General features: G+C 37.8%; 1 protein-coding gene across 9 annotated transcripts in view; it reads left to right on the top strand.

Annotated features, from left to right (window-relative positions):
* DOP1A (DOP1 leucine zipper like protein A) overlaps positions 1-21,141 on the top strand; it is a 60,818-nt gene that overhangs the window by 38,962 nt on the left and 715 nt on the right. For 6 of the 9 annotated variants that reach the window (XM_085056416.1, XM_085056418.1, XM_085056419.1 and 3 more), the window contains 20 exons: positions 526-785; positions 1,471-3,478; positions 3,584-3,695; positions 4,574-4,756; positions 5,043-5,168; positions 5,496-5,630; positions 5,942-5,997; positions 6,493-6,597; positions 7,281-7,347; positions 8,113-8,257; positions 8,489-8,568; positions 9,113-9,222; positions 9,386-9,535; positions 10,793-10,854; positions 11,473-11,625; positions 12,870-13,006; positions 14,334-14,389; positions 15,284-15,448; positions 17,006-17,135; positions 19,065-19,124. In XM_085056416.1, the coding sequence (XP_084912542.1) occupies positions 526-785; positions 1,471-3,478; positions 3,584-3,695; positions 4,574-4,756; positions 5,043-5,168; positions 5,496-5,630; positions 5,942-5,997; positions 6,493-6,597; positions 7,281-7,347; positions 8,113-8,257; positions 8,489-8,568; positions 9,113-9,222; positions 9,386-9,535; positions 10,793-10,854; positions 11,473-11,625; positions 12,870-13,006; positions 14,334-14,389; positions 15,284-15,448; positions 17,006-17,135; positions 19,065-19,124 (4,300 nt within the window). Of the gene's footprint in view, positions 1-525; positions 786-1,470; positions 3,479-3,583; positions 3,696-4,573; positions 4,757-5,042; positions 5,169-5,495; positions 5,631-5,941; positions 5,998-6,492; positions 6,598-7,280; positions 7,348-8,112; positions 8,258-8,488; positions 8,569-9,112; positions 9,223-9,385; positions 9,536-10,792; positions 10,855-11,472; positions 11,626-12,869; positions 13,007-14,333; positions 14,390-15,283; positions 15,449-17,005; positions 17,136-19,064; positions 19,125-21,141 lie in introns of those variants that run through there. The other 3 variants (XM_085056421.1, XM_085056420.1, XR_014851023.1) reach the window with 2 other exon arrangements.

Below are 21,141 nucleotides of genomic sequence, written 5' to 3'. Positions count from 1 at the left end.
TTCAGAGTTCAATATATATATTGTTTTTCCATAAGTCTAGAAAGGATTCTAAAGGCTAAAACAGTTAAAAGAAAATGACAGTAGAAACTGCTGAATCGTCAAGTATATTTCTTCTCTCCATTCTTGAAGACAAGATCCAAGATCTTTGAATAAGTTCTTTTCCATATATCCTTTTGAATTGGTTCTTAAAGTTGTATATTTTTTAATGGGACTAGCACTTCAGCAACAGAAGCTTGTTATGCTAATAGCTGTTCAAATACTTGAACTGACTATACAATTGCTACTATAAGAATAACTGTTTTAATTGACTTTGTTACTAGCTCTTCCTGGCCACTCCTTCCTTAGACTAGACTGCAATATAAGCATTCAGGTTCAAAGTTTGGATTCTGGAGAAAATACTGTTTTATATAGGGAAGACACCAGAGTATGTACAGACATTAAAATTTGTCATATATCAGGTTAAAATGGGATTACTCTGTGAGTAGTGTGCAATATCCACTATATTCATTCTTCTTTCTATTCTAGATCTTTGTTTATCATGCTGGACAGCCTCAATAGCTTGGATGGTTCTACATGGTCAGTGGGACAAGCCTGGTTAAATCAAGTGCTTCAAAGACATGATATTGCAAGGGTTCTTGAACCTTTACTCCTACTGCTTCTTCATCCAAAAACTCAGCGAGTTTCTGTTCAGCGAGTACAAGCTGAATGTTACTGGACTAAATCTCCCAGTCATCCTGAAGAAGAAAATGAAAAGCAGTTCATGCAGAAGTTTAGCTGTGCTGATGGTATGTAGGCAAGAAGACTGTAGGAAGTTCCCTAATTAATTTCTTTGCTTGCTGTTTGCATGCAATGTTAAAAACATAGTAGAATATTTTGAGGGTAAATCAAAAAAACAAGTGTTGGAATAGCTACAGCTTATATTTGCATTTGTGTGGATTTTTCCTAATTCAAGTTTGTATGTCCCAAGTATTGTTTGAAGTTTTATTGTTCTCAAATTAAAATTATATACAAGTATTTTAATGCAGAGCATTTTCTTACATCTTACTGAGTCTTGCTAGAACATAAGAATATGGCTCAAAGCATAACCAAAAAATTAAATGTTTTTATGAATTACGATCACTTACATAGGTCTGGCTGAAAACATACCAAGAAGTTTTGAAGGTGTTTTTGCATGTATTGTGTAATTTTAGTTCAGGATTTACTAATTCTTTTTTTTGTGAAAATAAAAGCAAGGAAGGCTGTATAAAATTTCATGGGAGAATTATGTTGTGTTGTTAAGGTGTACTGCTAAAATGATTTTGCTTTTTGTGAATGTGTCATTTGCTCATTAACATACCGTTTTTCTGTTGAAATTGAGAGACACTATTTACTATGCCTTTATAATTTGAAGTCTCAATAATAGTTTAAATTCTAAATTCTCATTCTAAAGAATGAAATCTTATATGTGTACATTTTTTTGTGTTCCTCAAGCATTCTCCCACATTCCTGTAAACCAAGGACAACTTATTATACCTAAAGAAGGCAATGAGAAACAACTTGGTATGGATGAAATGGAGAACTTCAGCCTGACTGTCAACCCTCTGAGTGACAGGCTTTCATTGTTAAGTACCAGCAGTGAGACCATACCAATGGTTGTGTCTGATTTTGACCTTCCTGATCATCAAGCTGAAATACTGCAGAGTTCTGATTCTGGCTGTTCTCAGTCATCTACTGGAGACAACATCAGTTATGAAGTGGAAACAGAAAGCCTGAGTGCTCAAGATAGCTCTCAGACTCTGAAAGAAGACTCACCTGATGAAATTGTGCAACAGGTGGTTACAGATCTTATATGTAAAGTTGTAAGTGGTCTCGGAGAAGAGGTTGAACCACTTAGAGACAGTCTACACTCTGAGGATACTTCATGTAAATTCAGTTCTTTGGATAACTCTGTAGAGGTGACAAAAAGTGATGATCAAAATATTCAAAGTAGCCAGAGTAGTTTGCTCAGTAATGACAGCTCGCAATTGCTGTCAGCCTCAACTGAGACTGGACTCGAGAGCTTAGGAGATGAAATTTCAAGAAATAACTCTTCACCTTGTATTGCAGAAAGCCAGCAATCCTTCTCTGATCTCACTCTTTCTTCCATTGAATCAAAGTCCAGAAAGCGAAGCCACAGTAGTATTCAGTTCAGCTTTAAAGGAAAGCTACCAGAAAAAACGTCGGAAAAAGAAACTATTGTTAAAGAGGCTGGTAAACAACCAGGTGCAAAACCTAAGGTAAAAATAGCCAAAAAGAAAGATGAAGAGAAGAAGAAAGCACAAACAGAAAAACTTAAACAAACAAATGTCTTCTTTAGTGATGGTCTTGATTTAGAAAATTGGTACAGCTGTGGAGAAGGAGAAATTTCAGAAATAGAAAGTGATGTGGGGTCTCCAGGAATGCGAAAATCTCCTAACTTCAATATCCATCCACTGTATCAACATGTGCTGCTTTATCTCCAGTTATATGACTCATCAAGGACATTGTATGCTTTTTCTGCAATTAAAGCAATTCTGAAAACAAATCCTTCAGCTTTTGTAAATGCCATCTCCACTACCAGTGTCAACAATGCATACACTCCACAGCTTTCATTGCTCCAAAATCTTCTAGCCAGGCATCGAATATCTGTTATGGGCAAGGATTTCTATAGTCACATCCCAGTTGATTCTAACCATAACTTTCGGAGCTCTATGTACATTGAAATTCTTATCTCCTTGTGTTTATACTACATGCGAAGCCATTATCCAACTCATGTTAAAGTAACCTCACAAGACCTCATAGGAAACCGCAATATGCAAATGATGAGTATAGAAATTCTGACACTTCTCTTTGCTGAGTTGGCAAAAGTGATAGAAAGCTCTACCAAGGGCTTTCCTAGTTTTATTTCAGATATGTTGTCCAAGTGCAAGGTTCAGAAAGTGATCCTGCATTGTCTGCTGTCTTCTATCTTCAGTGCCCAGAAATGGCACAGTGAAAAGATAGCTGGAAAAAACATAGTGGCTGTAGAAGAAGGCTTCTCTGAAGATAGCCTTATAAATTTTTCTGAGGATGAATTTGACAATGGTAGCACTCTGCAGTCACAGCTTTTGAAAGTACTTCAACGGCTGATTGTGCTGGAACACAGAGTAATGACTGTGCCTGAGGAAAATGAAACGGGGTTTGACTTTGTCATAACGGACTTGGAGCACATTGGTCCCCAGCAGCCAATGACTTCTCTGCAGTATTTACATTCCCAGCCAATAACCTGCCAAGGCATGTTTCTCTGTGCAGTGATACGAGCTTTGCACCAGCACTGTGCCTGTAAAATGCATCCCCAGTGGATTGGCCTTATCACTTCTACATTGCCTTACATGGGAAAAGTTCTTCAAAGGGTGGTTGTTTCAGTGACTCTTCAGCTCTGCAGGAACTTGGATAATTTAATTCAGCAGTATAAATATGAAACAGGATTATCTGATAATAGGTATGTGTATGTAGAGATGTATAATCTTTTTAAGTACATCTGATTGTGTTGAATTACTTTACTATCACATTAACCCATTTTAAAAAAATGAATCTATTCTTTTAGGCCTCTCTGGATGGCATCAGTCACCCCCCCAGATATGGTTCTCACTTTATTAGAAGGGATCACAACAATTATTCATTACTGCCTCCTGGATCCATCTACACAGTATCATCAGGTAAACTTGTCTGGGTGTCTGAGAGGGTCCTTTGCAGTACATATCAAATCAAGTACTGTGGTTATATTAGCAGCTATGAAGATCTGAGTGAGAAAAATGCCATATATATTGTCTTAGCTATAAATATGGGGGTTTATTGACAATAGGCACATTTCAAACAAAAAAACAAGTTTCTGTGGATGATACTTAAAAGAGAATACTCTTATATTTATTTGCTTGTTTTGTTTCTTTTTGTTACCCTGAAATACCTAAAGTATGAATGTCTTCATTTTCAGACCTCTAAAATGCCACTTTTTAGATATGCCTTTGTTGTGTTCATCTTGCAATGTGTCTGAACATTATCTTTTTGCTCCTTCTGTATATTGACAATTTGTCTTTTTAGTCAAACAGTATTTTTAGATCTGATATTCTAAGCACAGTGTCTATTAAGAATTTGATCTAGATTCCATAACAAGCTTTTGCCCTGTTTTCTCAGAAATCTTGTTTTACGCTTTTTTCTGTTCATATACCCCTTTGCTTTTTAGTTATTTAAAAGTGACTGAAAAGTGATTGTTGTTTATGTAAGTAAATAATTTTACCTAGAGTATTAGCTACACTTAAAATTCTGAAATAATTGTTTTGCAAAGGTTTAGGCAAAGGATAAGTTGCTGTAGACATGAGGCCTTACATGTTCAGAGTACATTTGATATTGTACAACTCAATCAAAAGATTCTCTATTATTTGAATAGTCTCAAGAGCTGTATATATTGTAAGAATTACTGAAAAACTTTAGAAAAAGAGTTAAGATTGAAAGCTCCCATGTTAGCTAAGTCTAAATTTACTCTGTTTTAAATATGCTGTTTATGTAGATATTTAATGCTCCTCTTCTCTCCCACTAGCTTTTGGTTAATGTAGATCAGAAGCATTTGGTTGAAGCACGCAATGGGATCCTCTCCATCTTGCATATGATCATGTCTTCTGTGACTTTACTGTGGAGCATCTTGCACCTTGCAGATTCTTCAGAGAAAACTACTGCTGCTGCTGCTGCATCTATTACCACAATTAATCTTGGGTCAACTAAGGTCAGAACATCAGGCATGATATCATTTAAAGTGTTCATTAATACCTTTACCAAAATAATTTCAATTCTCTTCCCTTAAATCTAAATTGAGTTTTTATACTTTTGTCCTCATCAACTCACTCACCCCACAAACAAGGGTTTATAAATGGGTATTGAATATGCTTTTAAGCTAAAAAGTATCCGTTCACTGCAACATGTCACCTCTTTGCTTTCTGCAGAGAAAATGTTTTCAGCATAATGCTGAGCTGCTTATCTAAAGGAGCATGTGTTCTGCTTTTGTATTTCAGAATTTGAGGCAACAGATTCTGGAACTTTTGGGTCCAATTTCAATGAATCATGGTGTTCACTTCATGGCTGCCATTGCATTTGTATGGAATGAAAGGAGGCAAAACAAAAATACTTCCAGGACAAAGGTACAATATTACAGTGGTTACTTCAAATAGTGGTAATACCTTCAAGTGATTTAGAGTTAGGAAGAAGAAAATTCAGACGTTCTCAGTGGAAAAAATACAATGAAGTATGGACAGTAATTGTACTTCTAATTAGCAACTCTGCTGTTAGGGGGGTACCACTTTAGAATGAGATAATCTTCCTGAATTTGTCAGGAGAAAAGTAGTGATACCACATCTCTAGATGAACTGTTAGTTGCTGTTATTTCCATCTCAAGAGGACAGCTGCCTTAATTTTGGAATAGCCATTGTCTGTAATAATAATCTGTGACATACATTTGATTCTTCTAGGTTATTCCTACAGCAGGTGAAGAACAACTCCTACTGGTCGAGCTGGTTCGCTCTATCAGTGTTATGAGAACAGAGACTGTCATACAAACAGTGAAAGAAGTTTTGAAGCAGCCTCCAGCCATAGCAAAGGATAAGGTATGGAAACTGTAGAAATGCTACTGATTTATATGATGTCCTCTAAATGAAGCTTAGAACACTGATTGTATGTGTACTTCATTGACAAAGCTGAGCAGCATGACGTGAAAATTTTCACAATATCTAAGAGATGAATGAAGAGAAGCATAACTTTACAGAGGGATGTCTGAAAGGACATTTTTAATATTCTGTTAAATTAAGCTATATGTTTAGACATTGCAGTGACATTACAACATTGTCAGTTTTTACCCTGTGAGGGGAAAAAAAAAGTAACTTCTTTCTGATGACACAGATTTCATATCTTTTTCTAGAAACATCTTTCACTTGAAGTCTGCATGTTGCAGTTTTTCTACGCTTATACTCAAAGGTAAGAAAATAAGTTAAATTTTATTTCTGTCGTCAGCAAGCAGATGAACCATTTGAATATTTTACATCTTTTTGTAATAGGATGAGGAATAGTCTGTGTAATATAAATAGTGGGGAAAGAATGGGTTTGAACTGTAGACTCATTAAAAAAAGGTGGTTTATTTTGTGACTTCCCTACTACTGCATCACCTTTCTTTCCTCACCTGAAAATCCTGCAGGTTATCTGCCCCCTGCCTAAGGAAAGCTAATCTTAATTGTGCTGTAACTTCTTGGTGCCACTCCAGCCTTGGAATGCAAAACATGCCTTTTGAGTATGCTCTTCTTCTGCTTTCATCTGTTTCTTAATGAATTGATGTAGCAACCTAGTATTAAAAGGATCTATAAGAGTGTAGATTCCAAATATCTGACAGGAGACGTGTGAGGCAGAAAGAAATTGAGGGAATACCTAAGGGAGATGATGTTCTCATCATTGACATTGCTGTTCTCTCTCTCCTAGGATTCCGGTGACCAGCTTAGTAGACAGCTGGGCAGCACTTCTGCTTCTGCTAAAAGATTCCATCCAGGTTGGTCTTCCAGCCCCAGGACAGTTTCTCATACTTGGGTAAGTGCTCTTGATATTTGCAGTTTCCAATTAAGTTTAAATGTGTGTGAAATCATACTGAAGTGTTAGTGTTTTCAAATCTCCATCTCTTACTTTTAACTGATAGAGTTACTGCCTGAGTTCTGTGGATCTTATCAAATCAGTTTCTTCTCTGAGGAATGGTTACATATATTAAATTTTATATGATAGTATGATATAAGCCATGGCCTTACCTTAATGATTATTTGAGTGATTCAGGCTCTTTAAGCAACAGATGTAAGTTTCTGATTTTTCCCAGAAAATAACAACAGTGACTATTTCTTAGGTATTTGCAGCCCACTAGAATGGGCTGAATCCTCAGCATGGACTGCTAGAAATATAATTTTGAATATGATTTTCTGTATAATGCTTCAGGGACCATTTTCTTCAATATTTTGAGTTTATCTTCCCTAGTAAACTGTTTCTAAAGATATTTTTGTATATAGTCAAGTCAAATACATTCTTAGTAAACTCGTATGGTACAATCAAATTTAACTTAAGGAACTTGAAAAGATGTTTTCTGGAATATTGGTAAGTAGCAATCCCTGAGGGTTTAGTGAATAAATACTGTGCAAATAAATGTCTTCAGATTTGTCCTGACTCTGAAAACTACTGAATAATGTATTATGTGAAGAAAATCCACATTTACTTCTATATTTTTTCAGTGTTCTGAATGAGTTCATCATGAAAAATCCAAATCTGGAGAATAAGAAAGATCAAAGAGATCTACAGGTAAGAAATCCGTTCTATGTGTCTTCTAAAAATATTGAACAATAAATCATAGAATCATAGAATGGCCTGTGTTGGAAAGGGCCTTAATGATCATCCAGTTCCCAGCACAGGAAGGATGTTGACCTCTTCGAGTAAGTCCAGAGGAGAGCCACCAAGTTGATTAGAGGGGTGGAGCATCTCACTTAAGAGAAGAGGCTGAAACAATTGGGTTTGTTCAGCCTGGAAAAGAGAAGGCTTCCAGTACCTAGAGGAAGCCACAAGACAAGACAGAGAGGGACTATCTACAAGAGCATGCAGTGACAGGACAAGGGAGAATGGCTTCAAAATGAGAATAGGTTTAGGTTAGATATTAGGAAAAAATTCCATACTGTGAAGGTGGTTAGGCTGTGGAACTAGTTACCCAGAGAAGTTGTGGATGCCACATCCCTGGAAGTATTAAAGGCCACTAGGATGAGATTCTGAGCAATGTGGTCTAATGTAAGGTGTCCATGTCCATGCCAGTGGAGTTAGAACTAGATGCTTGAATGTACTAGAATTATTTGATGTCAGTTCTGCAGTCTGAAATTACTCTTAAATATCTTCTCCATGTATTTATGATTTGTTGAAAAAGCTCTCATTTTCTATGGAGCTATTCATCACTGATAACACAGAAATTATTTGAAAGTAATTCTATATTTGGTCATATGGATTTTCTACATATCAGGACAATGAAAACAACCCTTCTGCACAAAGTTCTTAAAGTGTTTGGGTTTTTTTTTCTACCAGGATGTAACGCACAAGATAGTGGATGCCATTGGGGCAATTGCTGGTTCTTCCTTGGAACAGACCACTTGGCTGAGACGAAACTTAGAGGTTAAGCCATCCCCCAAGATTATGGTTGATGGAAACAACTTAGAATCAGATGTTGAAGGTACTTTCATTTTCATCTTTATTTAAAACAAAACATTTATTATTGTGCCAAAATTAATGAAAATTTTTTCTATGTTTGAATGCATGTAATATGCTTCAGTATCGTTCCAGCATTAGTGTGTCTGGCAAAGCTTGTGAATCTTCAAAATATATATTTTTTAAATATGCTGTAAGGTGAATAATGGTTTGAAAAAAACTAACTTTGGACATTTTTTTTATTATCTTCATTTAGATATGCTGTCTCCAGCAATGGAAACTTCAAATATAACTCCATCTGTTTATAGTGTCCATGCATTGACCTTGCTTTCTGAGGTAAATGTTTCCCTGGAGATAATGAATACTGTCTTATAATAAACTTCTATGTTGTGAAAAGCTTCGGACTAGAAGTCTGGAGAAGGAGATTTGAAGGCAAACACTGATGTGAATGGCTTCTAGGTCTTGTAATGTAAAAGTATATACAACTTTGGTACTAACTCACTGAGATGGATGAGGTGTAAAGCATAGCCTTTCAGATGTGTAGTAGAGGAAACTTTTTTGATTGTAATTTTGTGTGTTTACCTTTTTGGTACATGGTATTTGCTGCTGATAATTGCAGTCAGTCTGAATTTTTTTCTTTGTGTGTAGTTTATTCTCTAGAATGCTTTGACCAGGAGCTTGCATTTCTGTGCTTTTGCCTTAATTTGTTGTAAAAACGATGGAATCTTTATACTCTGGATTTTGCAGGGTACCTGAAGTTTGATAACTTCTATCATGAACTTGAATGTTCAGTAAAGAACAGTATATTAAAAAAATGCTGAATAGTAGATTAAAAGCAATTTAAGAATGCATTATAACATATCTTCCTCTCCTTTTATAGGTTTTGGCTCATCTCCTGGACATGGTTTTTTACAGTGATGAAAAAGAGAGAGTTATTCCTTTGCTTGTAAATATTATGCACTATGTTGTGCCCTACCTCCGTAATCACAGGTATCTTTACAGCTTATTGAATTGATGTAGATCTCTACAGCCAATTGAAATTTGGATGGTGGCACTTAAGTTGAAACTTAACATGATAAGGATTAGATGCCTATCAAACTTTCTAGAAAGCAACAATTCAAAATTGGTTTATGTTGACTTTTTTTTTGTTTAGTGCTCACAATGCATCCAGCTATCGAGCTTGTGTCCAGTTATTAAGCAGTCTTAGTGGATATCAGTACACAAGGAGAGCATGGAAAAAGGAAGCATTTGACCTCTTTATGGATTCCAGTTTCTTCCAGATGGATGCTTCATGTGTTAACCAGTAAGACTTTCTTCTTCCTTTCTTCTTCCTTCTTCTACCTGGATATAATTCATGGCCCTTACAAATTTTATGAATTCCATTAACATGTGGGCCAGAATTTCCCAATAGATCTCTGTTGAGAGAAATAGAGATTTTCTGTGGTTTAGGTTACCACATGAAATATGAAACTTACATAAGGTATATTTCTATGCAAAAATCTCTTTTAAAAATAATGATTTTAAAATAAAAAAAAATTCTATTAAGAAAATGTGGTTAGCATTTTGTAGAAATGTAGAATGATTTGCATTGGAAGGGACCCTTAAGATCATCTAGTTCTTACCCCTCTACCATGGGCAGGGACACCTTCCACTAGACCAGATTGCTCAAAGCCCCATCCAACCTGGCCTTGAACATTTCCAGGGATGGGGCACCCAAGGCTTCTCTGGGCAACCTGTTCCAGTGCCTCATCACCCTCACAATAAAGAATTTCTTCCTAATATCTAAATCTGCCCTCTTTCAGTTAAAAGTAATTCCCCCTTGTCCTATCACTCCCTGCTCTTGTGGAAAGTCTCTCTCTAGCTTTATGGAGGCTCCTTTTTTTTATGTACTGGAAAGCTGCTACAAGATCTCCCTGAAGCCTTCTCTTTTCCAGTCTGAGCAACCCCAACTCTCAACCTGTCTCTATAGAAGTGTTCCAGCCCTGTGATCATCTTTGTGGTCCTCCCATGGACCCCTTCAAATGGGTCTACATCCTTCTTGTGCTGGGTTCCCAGAGCTGGCTGCAATACTCCAGGTGGGGTCTTACCAGAGCAGAGTAGAGAGGCAGAATCACCTCCCTTTATCTGCTGGCCATGCATCTGGGCTGTGAGCATGCATTGCCAGATCAAATTCAGTTTTTCATCCACCACGAGCCCCAAGTCCTTCTCCTCAGGGCTGCTCTTAATTTACTTTCTGCCCAGCCTGTATTTGTGCTTGGAATTGCTCTGACCATTCTGTAGGACCTGGCACTTGGCCTCATTGTACTTCATGAGGTTCACATAGGCCCACTTTTTAAGCCTGTCAGGGTCCCTCTGGATGGCATCCCCTACATTCTTGGAGAAGGGAGTTCAAGAAATATAGTTTCAGATCAAATAAAACCAAGTGAATTTTACCTTATGAAGCAGAGGGCTTGGATTGGAAGCTTTAGCCTAAACTGAGAGAGCAGAAAAAGCTCTGCAAATGTTCCTGAAAATTCTTGATGTTTTCTTTTCTGATTTGTGTACAATTTTCCTCTTTTAGCTGGAGAGCTATTATGGATAATTTGATGACACATGACAAAACCACATTCAGGGATTTGATGAGTAAGTATTGATATAGTAGTGATTTTTCTGCAGTATAAACATTAAATAAATGGAAAGCAAGTATCTTAAAGAAAACACTTGGTCAACATTTATTCCAATTTGTTTAATTTATTCAGTGTTCTTTGTGTTTTCTTCAACTGTTTGTTTCTGGAGATCCATAAATAGCTTGAAGTGAGAGAATTTGATACCATCCTGGCATACAATGAATTTTGCCTATATGGCAAAGCTGATTAAGTGAATTTGGTGGGAATGGGTTTTGTTTTGTTTGGGTTTGGTTTTGTTTTCTTTTGAAGATCTGACACTAACTCTGCTTAAAAAAAATTGATTCTTCACATTTGAAATTTCTGAGCGTCTATACATACAAATTTTATTTTAAGAAATGGCTAAACTCCCTCCCAAAAGCCCCTAAATCCAGCCACTATTGTGTATACTTACAAGTTTTCTTTCGACTTGTGTTTTGAATTTCTGGTTACAAATACAAATTGCAAACCAAACATTATCTTAACATCTGCTTTCAAACTCCATTAATGCAAAGAAAGTAAGAGTTATTTGTGCCCTAAAGCGAAGCAGAAGATAAGTTTCTAAGCTCTCCTTTGCACTTTCCCTTTTCTCTTTGAGCACGAGTGGCTGTGGCCCAGAGCAGCTCCCTCAATCTGTTTGCTAACCGAGATGTGGAGCTGGAGCAACGCGCAATGCTCCTCAAGAGACTCGCCTTCGCCATTTTCAGCAGTGAGATAGACCAATACCAGAAATACCTGCCCGACATACAAGGTCAGTAAAAATGTATCATTTAGGGAACCTCTAGACTCTCCTATTAACTGTAGAGTGTTCGTATGACAGTGTAACAGCAGGTTGAATATGTCTCCTGGGATATCACTGTGTGATACTGTTTCCATGGCTGAAACAGTTTCTGCAGGTTTTAATAAAAATGTTTTCAGTCTTAAATGACTACAAAATGTTACAATTTTGTGACTGCCAGTTGACTCTAATCCAGGTTATTTCACTGATCTGTCAATTTATACCTTGACCAATATCCTTGGATTCCTGCGCCATATGTTTTGACATGAATGTCTGAGGTATAAACACCTTTCAATTAGGGATAAATAGGAAAACTGACCTTGATGTTTTGAATTCTTGACTTCTTTTGCTGGTATTTTTCCCACTGTTCCAGTCTATCATTGAAGTTTATTTCTTACAGTGACCTTTTACCTTAAGTGATTGGGAATGGGAACTGCATGAATTTTTTCAAGATGATGCAAATAGTTGCAGCAGCAACTTTTAGATATATCATGTTTTCAAGCCACCAAGGGGACACTTTAGTCTCTTCTTCCATATGGAAAATCAGTTGCATCATCTTTCCTGTTTCATTTGTTCCAGGATCTATTTTTTTTAAAGTTATCTGGGTTTTTTGGTTGATTTTTTTTCTTTTTTTTTTTTTTAATTTCCAGTCAAGTCAGTAGCTGAGATTACTGTGTTCATGGTATCAGATGGTTTTACTAGTCTGAACTTCAACATTAATGTGTGTTGGTCTGACAGAAAAAAATTTTTATGTATCTGCCTCTTTGTATATTGAATGCCTAGGGGTTATTATAGTTCAATAAAACTGTATCATCCCTTTGTAATTTCTCATGTACTATGATGGGGCAGCCTTTTAATAATGACAATACATCCAAACTGTTCAGGCTGTTGTTATATTGTTTGGAATCTGTTAACTCTTCTTGTTGTAGTGGGTGAAATTGTGCATAATATGAGCGAAGTTCCCAGATGCACTATTGCATTTATGTAGAGAACTTAACCAAAATAAGCAACTGTACTATTTAGAAGTTTCTCTCTTTTGTTCCTTCCTTGGTTTTTGGGTTTGTTTTTTTTTTATGTTAACAGAATAAAAGTAGTAAAGTACTGGAACAGTAACATGGGAGATACTTAAAGTTAAAACTGAGAGTAAATGAGGGAAGGAGAAAATGCTCATTGGAATTATTCTGAACTGAGGGACCCTTCTTGGCTTTTTGTTTCAGAAAGGCTGGTAGAAAGTCTCCGGTTGCCGCAGGTGCCCACCCTCCATTCCCAAGTGTTCCTGTTTTTCAGAGTATTGCTTTTAAGAATGTCTCCACAGCACCTTACCTCACTTTGGCCAACCATGATCACTGAACTGGTGAGTTACAGGTGGCATTCATTATTTGGAAGACCTGTGCCCATCTGAGACAAAACATCATTCCTCCTCAACATTTTTAAGAAAATCTCTTCTAGAGATTGTGCATATAAATTTGCAATGGATACAAATTGAAAGCTGACTTATTTTCATAATCCTGATACCTGGTTTTTGCAATGAAATTGAGCATCTGTTGGCTTACACTATTTCAGCTCTTTAGCTGTCTCCTGAATTAAATTTGCATTTGCCCTCGTTGTTTCCTACTGAATCCAACTTCAATTCTGCTTATATATGTGTACCCTCTCCACCATCACCACTCCTGCTCTTCTTTCCTGGTGTCCCCTGTTTCTACTTTCCTGGTCATTCTTTTTCCAGGAATAGGGATAAGAACTCCTGTAGAGGAGTCAGAATCTGTGTTTTACTGGCAGTTGATGGTCATTCAGATCACATTATGGCTAAATTTTGTAACTAGATTTATACAAGGCTTGTCTCAGATTTCTTCTTTCTCATTTTATCCTTCATAACAAAACAGTAAAAACATCTGTTTCCATTGCTTCTGCCTGTGGAATCTCCAGTGTTGGTTGTTTAACACACTCTTTTGGGTTTCAGCTTTGGCAGTGGGAATGGAGGAGAGTGGTTGGTGCATCCTGTGATCCATTTAGCCTGTTATTCAAGGGGTTTCCAAGGGACTGAATAACAGAGGGAGTACATCAGAATCATTGCTGCGATGATTTTTTTTTTTTTCCAATGTGCAGGTGCCTAACCTGGCCCATGAATAACCACAGATCCAAACAATAAAATGAGAAAAGCTATTATAAAATATTTTAAAGATCGAGTGTGCTGTTTTAGCAATAAATGCATTTAATTTTAGGCCTGTCAATAGTATAAATACTAGAAAACCTGTTCTACTCAGTGTGGCGTTCTGATTCCCGTGCTGCCACCTGGCCTTTACACAAGTTACTACAGTCTTGGAACTACTTTTAGTTAACAGGACTGTGTTGCTTCTGGGAATTCAGACCTGAGCCTGACTGCTCCGTTAAATGATTCATTATTCTCATTTTGTTTAGGTCTTGTTCTCATTTGAAATAGTGGAGAGGATTAGCCTTTGAGAACTTTCCTGGCCATAAAAGAGACAGTTCCTTGTGACCCTTGCATTATTTAGGTTATTTATAAGGGGTGAAAGAGCTTTAGGGTGCCAGTGTCCACTCATACAGTAGAGGAAATAAAGCTCCAAACTATTTGTAAGGCTTATTATTCAGGCCTTCCTATGATACTTTCCTGAGTCACAGCACATTAAAAATGCTATTAAAGTGTAACATTTGATCTTCAGGTGCAAGTGTTTTTACTGATGGAACAGGAGCTCACTGCTGATGAAGATATTTCCAGGTAAATGAACTTCCTGCTTGTTTAACTCAAAAAAAAAATCCTTTGGTATGCTGATGACAAGTTGAGTCATTCTTTAGAATAATTCATCTTAGAGTTGTTGAGTTCAAATGAGAAGGACAAGTAAAGGGTAGTTCAGTCTGACTGCAGTACCAGAGACAGACTGTTCAGGACAAAATAAAAGAAGTCCCACTGTCAGATTGCTGATAAATCACTAAGGTAAATTGTACAATACAAATGTGTGAGTTCTGTGTCTGTCTGACTAAGATGACCCTGCTGCTGCAATTAAATTATGCATGGCATGACTTACACCTTTTCTGTGTCATACACTTATTCTAAATACGACTGATGCCTTTTTTTTTTGTCTAAATAAAAGCATAGTTTCTTCTAGTATTAGGAAAGTGAGGAAGATTTTTTTCTTGTTTTGTTATCCATTGTTATCTACCTTCTGTACAGTGTGATCCAATTTCAATCAATGCTATCAGCAGAGGCAGCTTTCTCAAATGAGCCAGAGTTATTTGCCCAAGTTTTGTTTGCTTTTTTCCTAGATTCTTTTTGTTTATTTGGAGAGTTTTTTCCTCAAGTAAAGTAATATCAACATGACTGGCACTTTTAAACTTTCTCTTAATTTTAATATCTGTGAATAAGATACAGTGCAACATATTTATTATATATTAACAATTCATCACACACACAAGCACACACATGAATATATGTATATGTGCATACAGAACTCCACCCATAGCAAAGACTTGCAGTGTTTGGGTTTGGTTTATGAATTCAGGATTGTGCTGGTAAATAAAGAGTTGTGTGTTTGTAAAGGCAAGTACGAAAGATGAAGTTTTCATTGTGACAGAAGCTTGTTGTGACTGACCTCCCTGCTATAACATATTTTAGAACTTCTGGCCCTTCTGTTGCTGGCTTGGAGACAACTTACACAGGTGGCAATGGTTTCTCCACATCCTACAACAGTCAGAGGTGGTTGAACCTGTATTTATCTGCTTGCAAATTCCTGGACTTGGCTCTAGCTTTACCATCTGAAAACCTGCCTCAATTTCAGATGTGAGTAGAAGACATTGTCATTTAATTTTTTTGATGTTTTTCCATGCCTCTTGATAAAATTCTAGTGTATAAAAGTCTTTGGTTTTCTGTTTCCTTTCCTTCTTTAGAATTGAGTCAGGGCAGCCCATAGTTCATTCCCTCACAATATCTGAGTGGCCCCCAGGACAAATGATGCTGCACATCAAATTAGTTGAAGCTAGTTTGATTTAGCCTGTTGCAAGAGATTTGCCACACTTGAGAGATCATCAGTAGTAGTGATTTATTCAAGTAGTTTATTTAAAAAATATACTTAGTTGCAGTAATGCCTAAGTAATGCCTAAGAACTCAAAATACACCCACCCATCTCAGTGAGTAATGCATGAGATCAGAGGACTGCATGTCATCTCAGTATGACTTGCTTAAATTTCTCTTGCACAGTCTGTCTGGAAGATGTGGCAACAAACCTCCCTAAAAAGGGGGCCCAGTAGGTTTTTCTTGGTCAGTAGCTCTCATGTGTGGAAATTGCTTCCTTGGTGTCTCTGCAGTCCTGTTCCATTGAAAAAAATGAATGCAAAGCAACTGGTATTTGCTGGAGACCCTCAGAACAAGAGCGCACCAATGACAAAAGAAAGTATCTTGTCTCTTCCTTTACACTGCACAATGATGACTGTGAGAGCTGCTGCCCTGGCTCAGCTCTGTAGACATTAGGTCACCCCTAATTGTCCTGTTGTTTAAAAGACACTCATGGGGGTTAGAGGCTGGAAGGACTTGCACACACTTTGTCAGGTTGTGCCCTGTAGTGTTTCTAAATCCAAAGGCAATGTCGAAGGTTTTCTTCATTTATTTTATTTTCTGGGGACATGGCTCATAATTCTTGTCCAGTTCTCCAAGCCGTCCTAATCCTTATTAGCCAACCTCATTTTATTTAGGTCATTACTGTGCATTTCTGGAAAGACAATAGTCATGCTGAATCACACTGGTTTTTATGGAGTTCTCGTGCAGGCTTGGATTGAAGTTTTAACAACAGAAACTTTGATTTCCTTTATAGTTTATAATACAAGTAGTCAATCCTTGCAGTGCAGGAAGGTGCTGGTAATGTTATGGTCCAGTTGGTTTCACTGGGCCATGAATGGGTAAAATAAATGAGTTTTTATTATCAGCATGGTATATTGAGAAAAATATGTGTGTACATATTGCAAATGTGCAGTAGAATTTAATTAACATATATTTTATAATGAAAAACTGCTTTCAGTTCTCTTGCACACAATGAGGAGGTGAATACTACTGGTTTATAGCTTCTCTGCCTTATCTTGCTCTTGCCATCCTTAAATAAGAAACTCTAAAGGAAAAAGATACGGCCATGTTACTTCCTGCTTTTAGAATGTACCTTTCTTTTTCTTTCTTGTCAAAGACTGATGTTATCTTGTGGGGGTTGGCTTGGGTTTCTTTTTTCCTGCCTCCTTCTCTGATACTACTGAGGAAATCACTTGATTTCCTCATCCATTCATATTTTTAGAGTGATCAGAAAAGCCTACGTGTTCAGTAAGGATAACATGTGCTTGTGTTATCTCATGGCAGGTATCGTTGGGCTTTTATTCCAGAAGCATCAGATGATTCAGGCTTGGAAGTACGAAGACAAGGAACACATCAGAGGGAATTCAAGCCCTATGTGGTGCGTCTGGCAAAACTACTACGAAAAAAAGCAAAGGTATGTTGCTTTCTTCCAGTTCTGCTTTTTACTGAAAAGTTTCGTGTACAGTAACACACAGCAGTGTTTAGGTTTGGATATTTTAATTTTTTTAAACACGGAAGAATGGAAAGGATTATTTCTGGTGTAGGAGATTCCACCTGGAGTAATCTCAAGTCAGCATCAGGCAAAAACCACATGTAAGTTTAGAAAACAAACAAATCAAGCAAACAAAAAAACCAAGGCCCAAACCAAACAAAAAAGCCCCAAAATTAATCAAAAAGACAACAGAAAAATTCATAACCTGCTATGGTCAAAATAATTATGGTCACTGAGTTTGGATTTCTAAATTAAAAGTATTATTTGAAGTAAAATATGCTCCATCATCTAATACATTCTAATATAAAATCACTTTCAGATAGCCAGTCATATATGTAGATACTTGTCTGACTACCTACTTTTTGAAGTACAAAACTGGTTTTGTTAATAATAGTCAAATATTTAAAAAACTGTTGCATTCCTAAACATGACAGAGCCAAGAGTGTCGAGACTGAGCAGAGCCTGGTACTATGATGAAAAGAGGAAGGCAGAGATCAGTAGAAACAATTCTGGGGAAATCTTGGCTGCACCGTTTGTAGAGTGGGGGCAGAATTAGAGTTGTCATTATGTTGGTGCACGGGGTGTATTAAACCCCCAGTTTGGGGGGTTCTGGCCTGATCTGCTGATGAAGCTGATGGAAGCTGGCCAAGCCCTGTACCAGGGAGATCCCTCCTGCTGCCACAAAGTAAGAACATTGCTGGCATATATTTTGCTGCTCCTGCTGTGAGGACAGAGCCCCCTGGGCTGGCAGTTCACTGGGAAATGTTGCTGGATGAACCAGGGAAGCAAGGAGGAAGTGCAAAGCCATATGGCAGAGAGTTTTGAATTTTTGTTCCCAGGTTTCTCTCTGTATAAATGGCTTTGTCAGGGCTGTAACACTGGCAGCTTGCTGTAGATACTGCATTTACAGTCTAATGTGTGTAAAGAAACTACTGCTAAGATACAAGTGGTTACACTAAATTCAGGGATAACTTAGTTGCAGGCAGATCTGAACTATTGAAGCAAGGCTCGCAATTACAGGGAATAAAACTAGTATCTGAAACATATCTGCATTCTGCATTTTATAAGTTTTGAACCATGAAGATGAGACTAAATTTCTTGCATGTATAAAGGAATAATGAGTTTTAACTGCCTGCTCCTCAGGCATAGCCTCTAACCCTGGTGTTCAATGTAATATCTGTTAGAAAGTTGTCACACTCCAAGTAATCTCTGTGCATGAATTTATACATTATATGTGATTTATAAAAATACATGCTGGTGGTAAGTACTGTATGCTGAGATAGATGCCTGAAGTCAGGACTCCCACAGTATGCTTTAAGAATACAGAAAACTTCCTGGAATTTCTGGAACCCCTTAGTCATGGCAGCAGTTGCACACTGAGCCATAGGTAGGTGGATGATGATGAGATAAACATGAGATAATGAATATTGACTTCAGGCCATTTCTTCTTTATGCAGAGGAGAATACTGTTACATAGAGCTGAGAAAATAACTGAGAAAAATTGAGTGGATCTTAATTTTCCTTCAGGGCACTCTGACTCATAAACATGAGTTTATGATTCATGTAGTGTGGCTTTACTCAAGCTCTATTACCTGAGGGAAACATGCTTAAAAGCCTCCTTCAATACTGCTGGAAATGAGCAAAGTCACAAACTGGCAGTGCTGGTTTTGTCTAATAGGTTCTTGGCCATACTAGCTTGAGTCTGCCATTTCTGTATCATGGACTTGTTGGGGTGGGTGATTTTTCTAGCTGAAGCACAGCACCCAACCAAGCAACTGCACGGCCTTCACGGCAAAGTATTATTTTCATACATGAAATGCAGTCTGAAAGTTCTCCTCTTTCCTTCCACAGGACAAACAGGAGGACTTTAAGACGGTGGTTTTGGAGGGAATGGAGATGGCCAAGCATCAGGTGAGGGTGGCCTTTGATGCTTGAGTTGTGAAATAAGCCTGCCATAATAATAACATCACCTCAAGGCCCTGGGCACTCTTTAGCATTCAGTAAGGACTGAGATCAGATTTGTTATAGAAGAAAGTTGAGAGACTTTTGAGGTGAAAGGACCATAAGGACCCTTATTTTTATAGATAACTTTAATTTAAAAAAATGGAAACCCTTTTTAAGCTGGTTTCCTATATGAAATAGTTTACAAAAAGCTAATGTTAGTTCTAAGAAGAATTATGATTGAAAATCATTATAAAACTAAATCATAAATAATTTTTGTCAAACTGCAGGTGTGAAATACACAATCTCTGATTGGTGTCCATCAAATTAACTGTTGTTTTAAGCATCTGTGGAATTAGTGGTGTTTCCTTAGCCAATACTGCCATGAGGAAATTGCTTGGACAGGTTGTATTTCATTGCTCAGAGCTGGAATTTGCATGTGCAGCCCATTTGATTGGCTGCTGTGTGACACTGACACTTGCTGTGTGCTGGGAGCACTCTCTGCCCACCACTGAGCAACGCTAAGCATCGTACAGAACCAATATGGAAGAAACTTCTCTGTAAATACAATGAGAAGTTTTTTAAGGAGAAACTCTAAATATTAATAGCCTCATTTAAAGAAGGAGGGATCAACAACTCCTTCTGTGTTGGAAGTTCTGTCTTCCCTTGCTGTGGTTTGGTGTGAGCCTTTCTTTTCAGAAGACTTGTAAAGCTAAAATAGTGATGATATGTGGCAGGGAGCCAAGACACCAGATTAAAATACTAAGAGACATTCATATTGAATTTAAACCTAATTGAGGTTTGTGAAATAGGTGTCCTGTAGGCTTCTCAGTTGCAGTACAGTTGCTTCAGTTAAAGGGCAAAACTGTATTTGTTTAAGTGGCATGTCTTGAAAAAAATCTGTTTGCTCAAAGGCTGTACAATCAATGATCCTTACCTTATGCTCTGCTCCCACTGGTGTCCTTTCCCCTTCATTTTCCTTTCATTACCAAGCAGATCCCCTGCCTCAGCCACTGCCAGGGTAGTGGGACAGAGGTGCTGGTCAGGGGTGGGTCCACAGGTGGCTCTTCTTGGTGAGGTCTTTGTGCTTTTCTCCTTCCTTGCGGAATAAAATCCAGTATTGTTGGAATTCTACTTCATGGTAGAAGCTCTCTGTACTGGTTTGTCAGTAACAGTACAGACATGGCTTTTCTAGTGGTGATAGCATCTTATTGTCTAGATTTGAGTATGTTTTTTTACTCAGAGACAAAGGAAGAAAGGGAAGAACTGTATAAGAACCTGGATGTTAGTGCTGGGGTATCTCAGTATGCAGATATTTAAGGTAGCCCTAAGCAGCTGTGGCTGAGCATATGGTGTGTAACTGCTGCCTTCGCTTATGGGGTTCCTGAAATTCTTTCCTTTGAAATTCCCCCATGAAATGGAAGGAACGTAACTGAGTTCTTCTGAGAATAAGCAACAAGTAACTGAACCATTTTCCTTTGAGAGCAACTTCAAGTGTTTCTCAGAATGTCCATGTGTGTTATTTGTAATACTAAAAACAGCATGGCTCTTTCTCTTCCTGACAACTCTGAACTCAAGCTGCAAAGTAAAAATGTTTTGTATCTATTTTAACCTCTTTGGGGTTTTATCATCACTGATGCTGGCAGTATCAGCTGGTGAAGTGTGAGCGTCACCAGAGAGGAGCTTGCTTTGGGAAGCAGCTGAAGTAGCTCACAATTTCCAGCTGTCACCAACTTGGGCCATTTGTGTTGTCCTATGGGGTGCTATCCAGGAGCAGCTCCACAGGGCTGCATGGTGTGGGGGCTGTCTTGCTTTGGGACAGCCCTGGGCTGAGATGTTGGACTTAAATGCCCACTGCAACTGTCTGATTAGCGTCAGCTGACTGCCACTTGTACACTCCCAACCACAGCCTCTGCAGGGCATGGTGAAGGGGAGCAAAGATCTGCTTTGGAAGCTACACTTCAGCATACATGTGTTTTGTGGATAG

The sequence above is a fragment of the Lichenostomus cassidix genome, chromosome 3, assembly GCF_008360975.1.
Source record: "Lichenostomus cassidix isolate B80296 chromosome 3, HeHo_3.0, whole genome shotgun sequence".
NCBI classification, from domain to species: domain Eukaryota; kingdom Metazoa; phylum Chordata; class Aves; order Passeriformes; family Meliphagidae; genus Lichenostomus; species Lichenostomus cassidix.
This window is presented reverse-complemented; position numbering and strand designations above follow the sequence as displayed.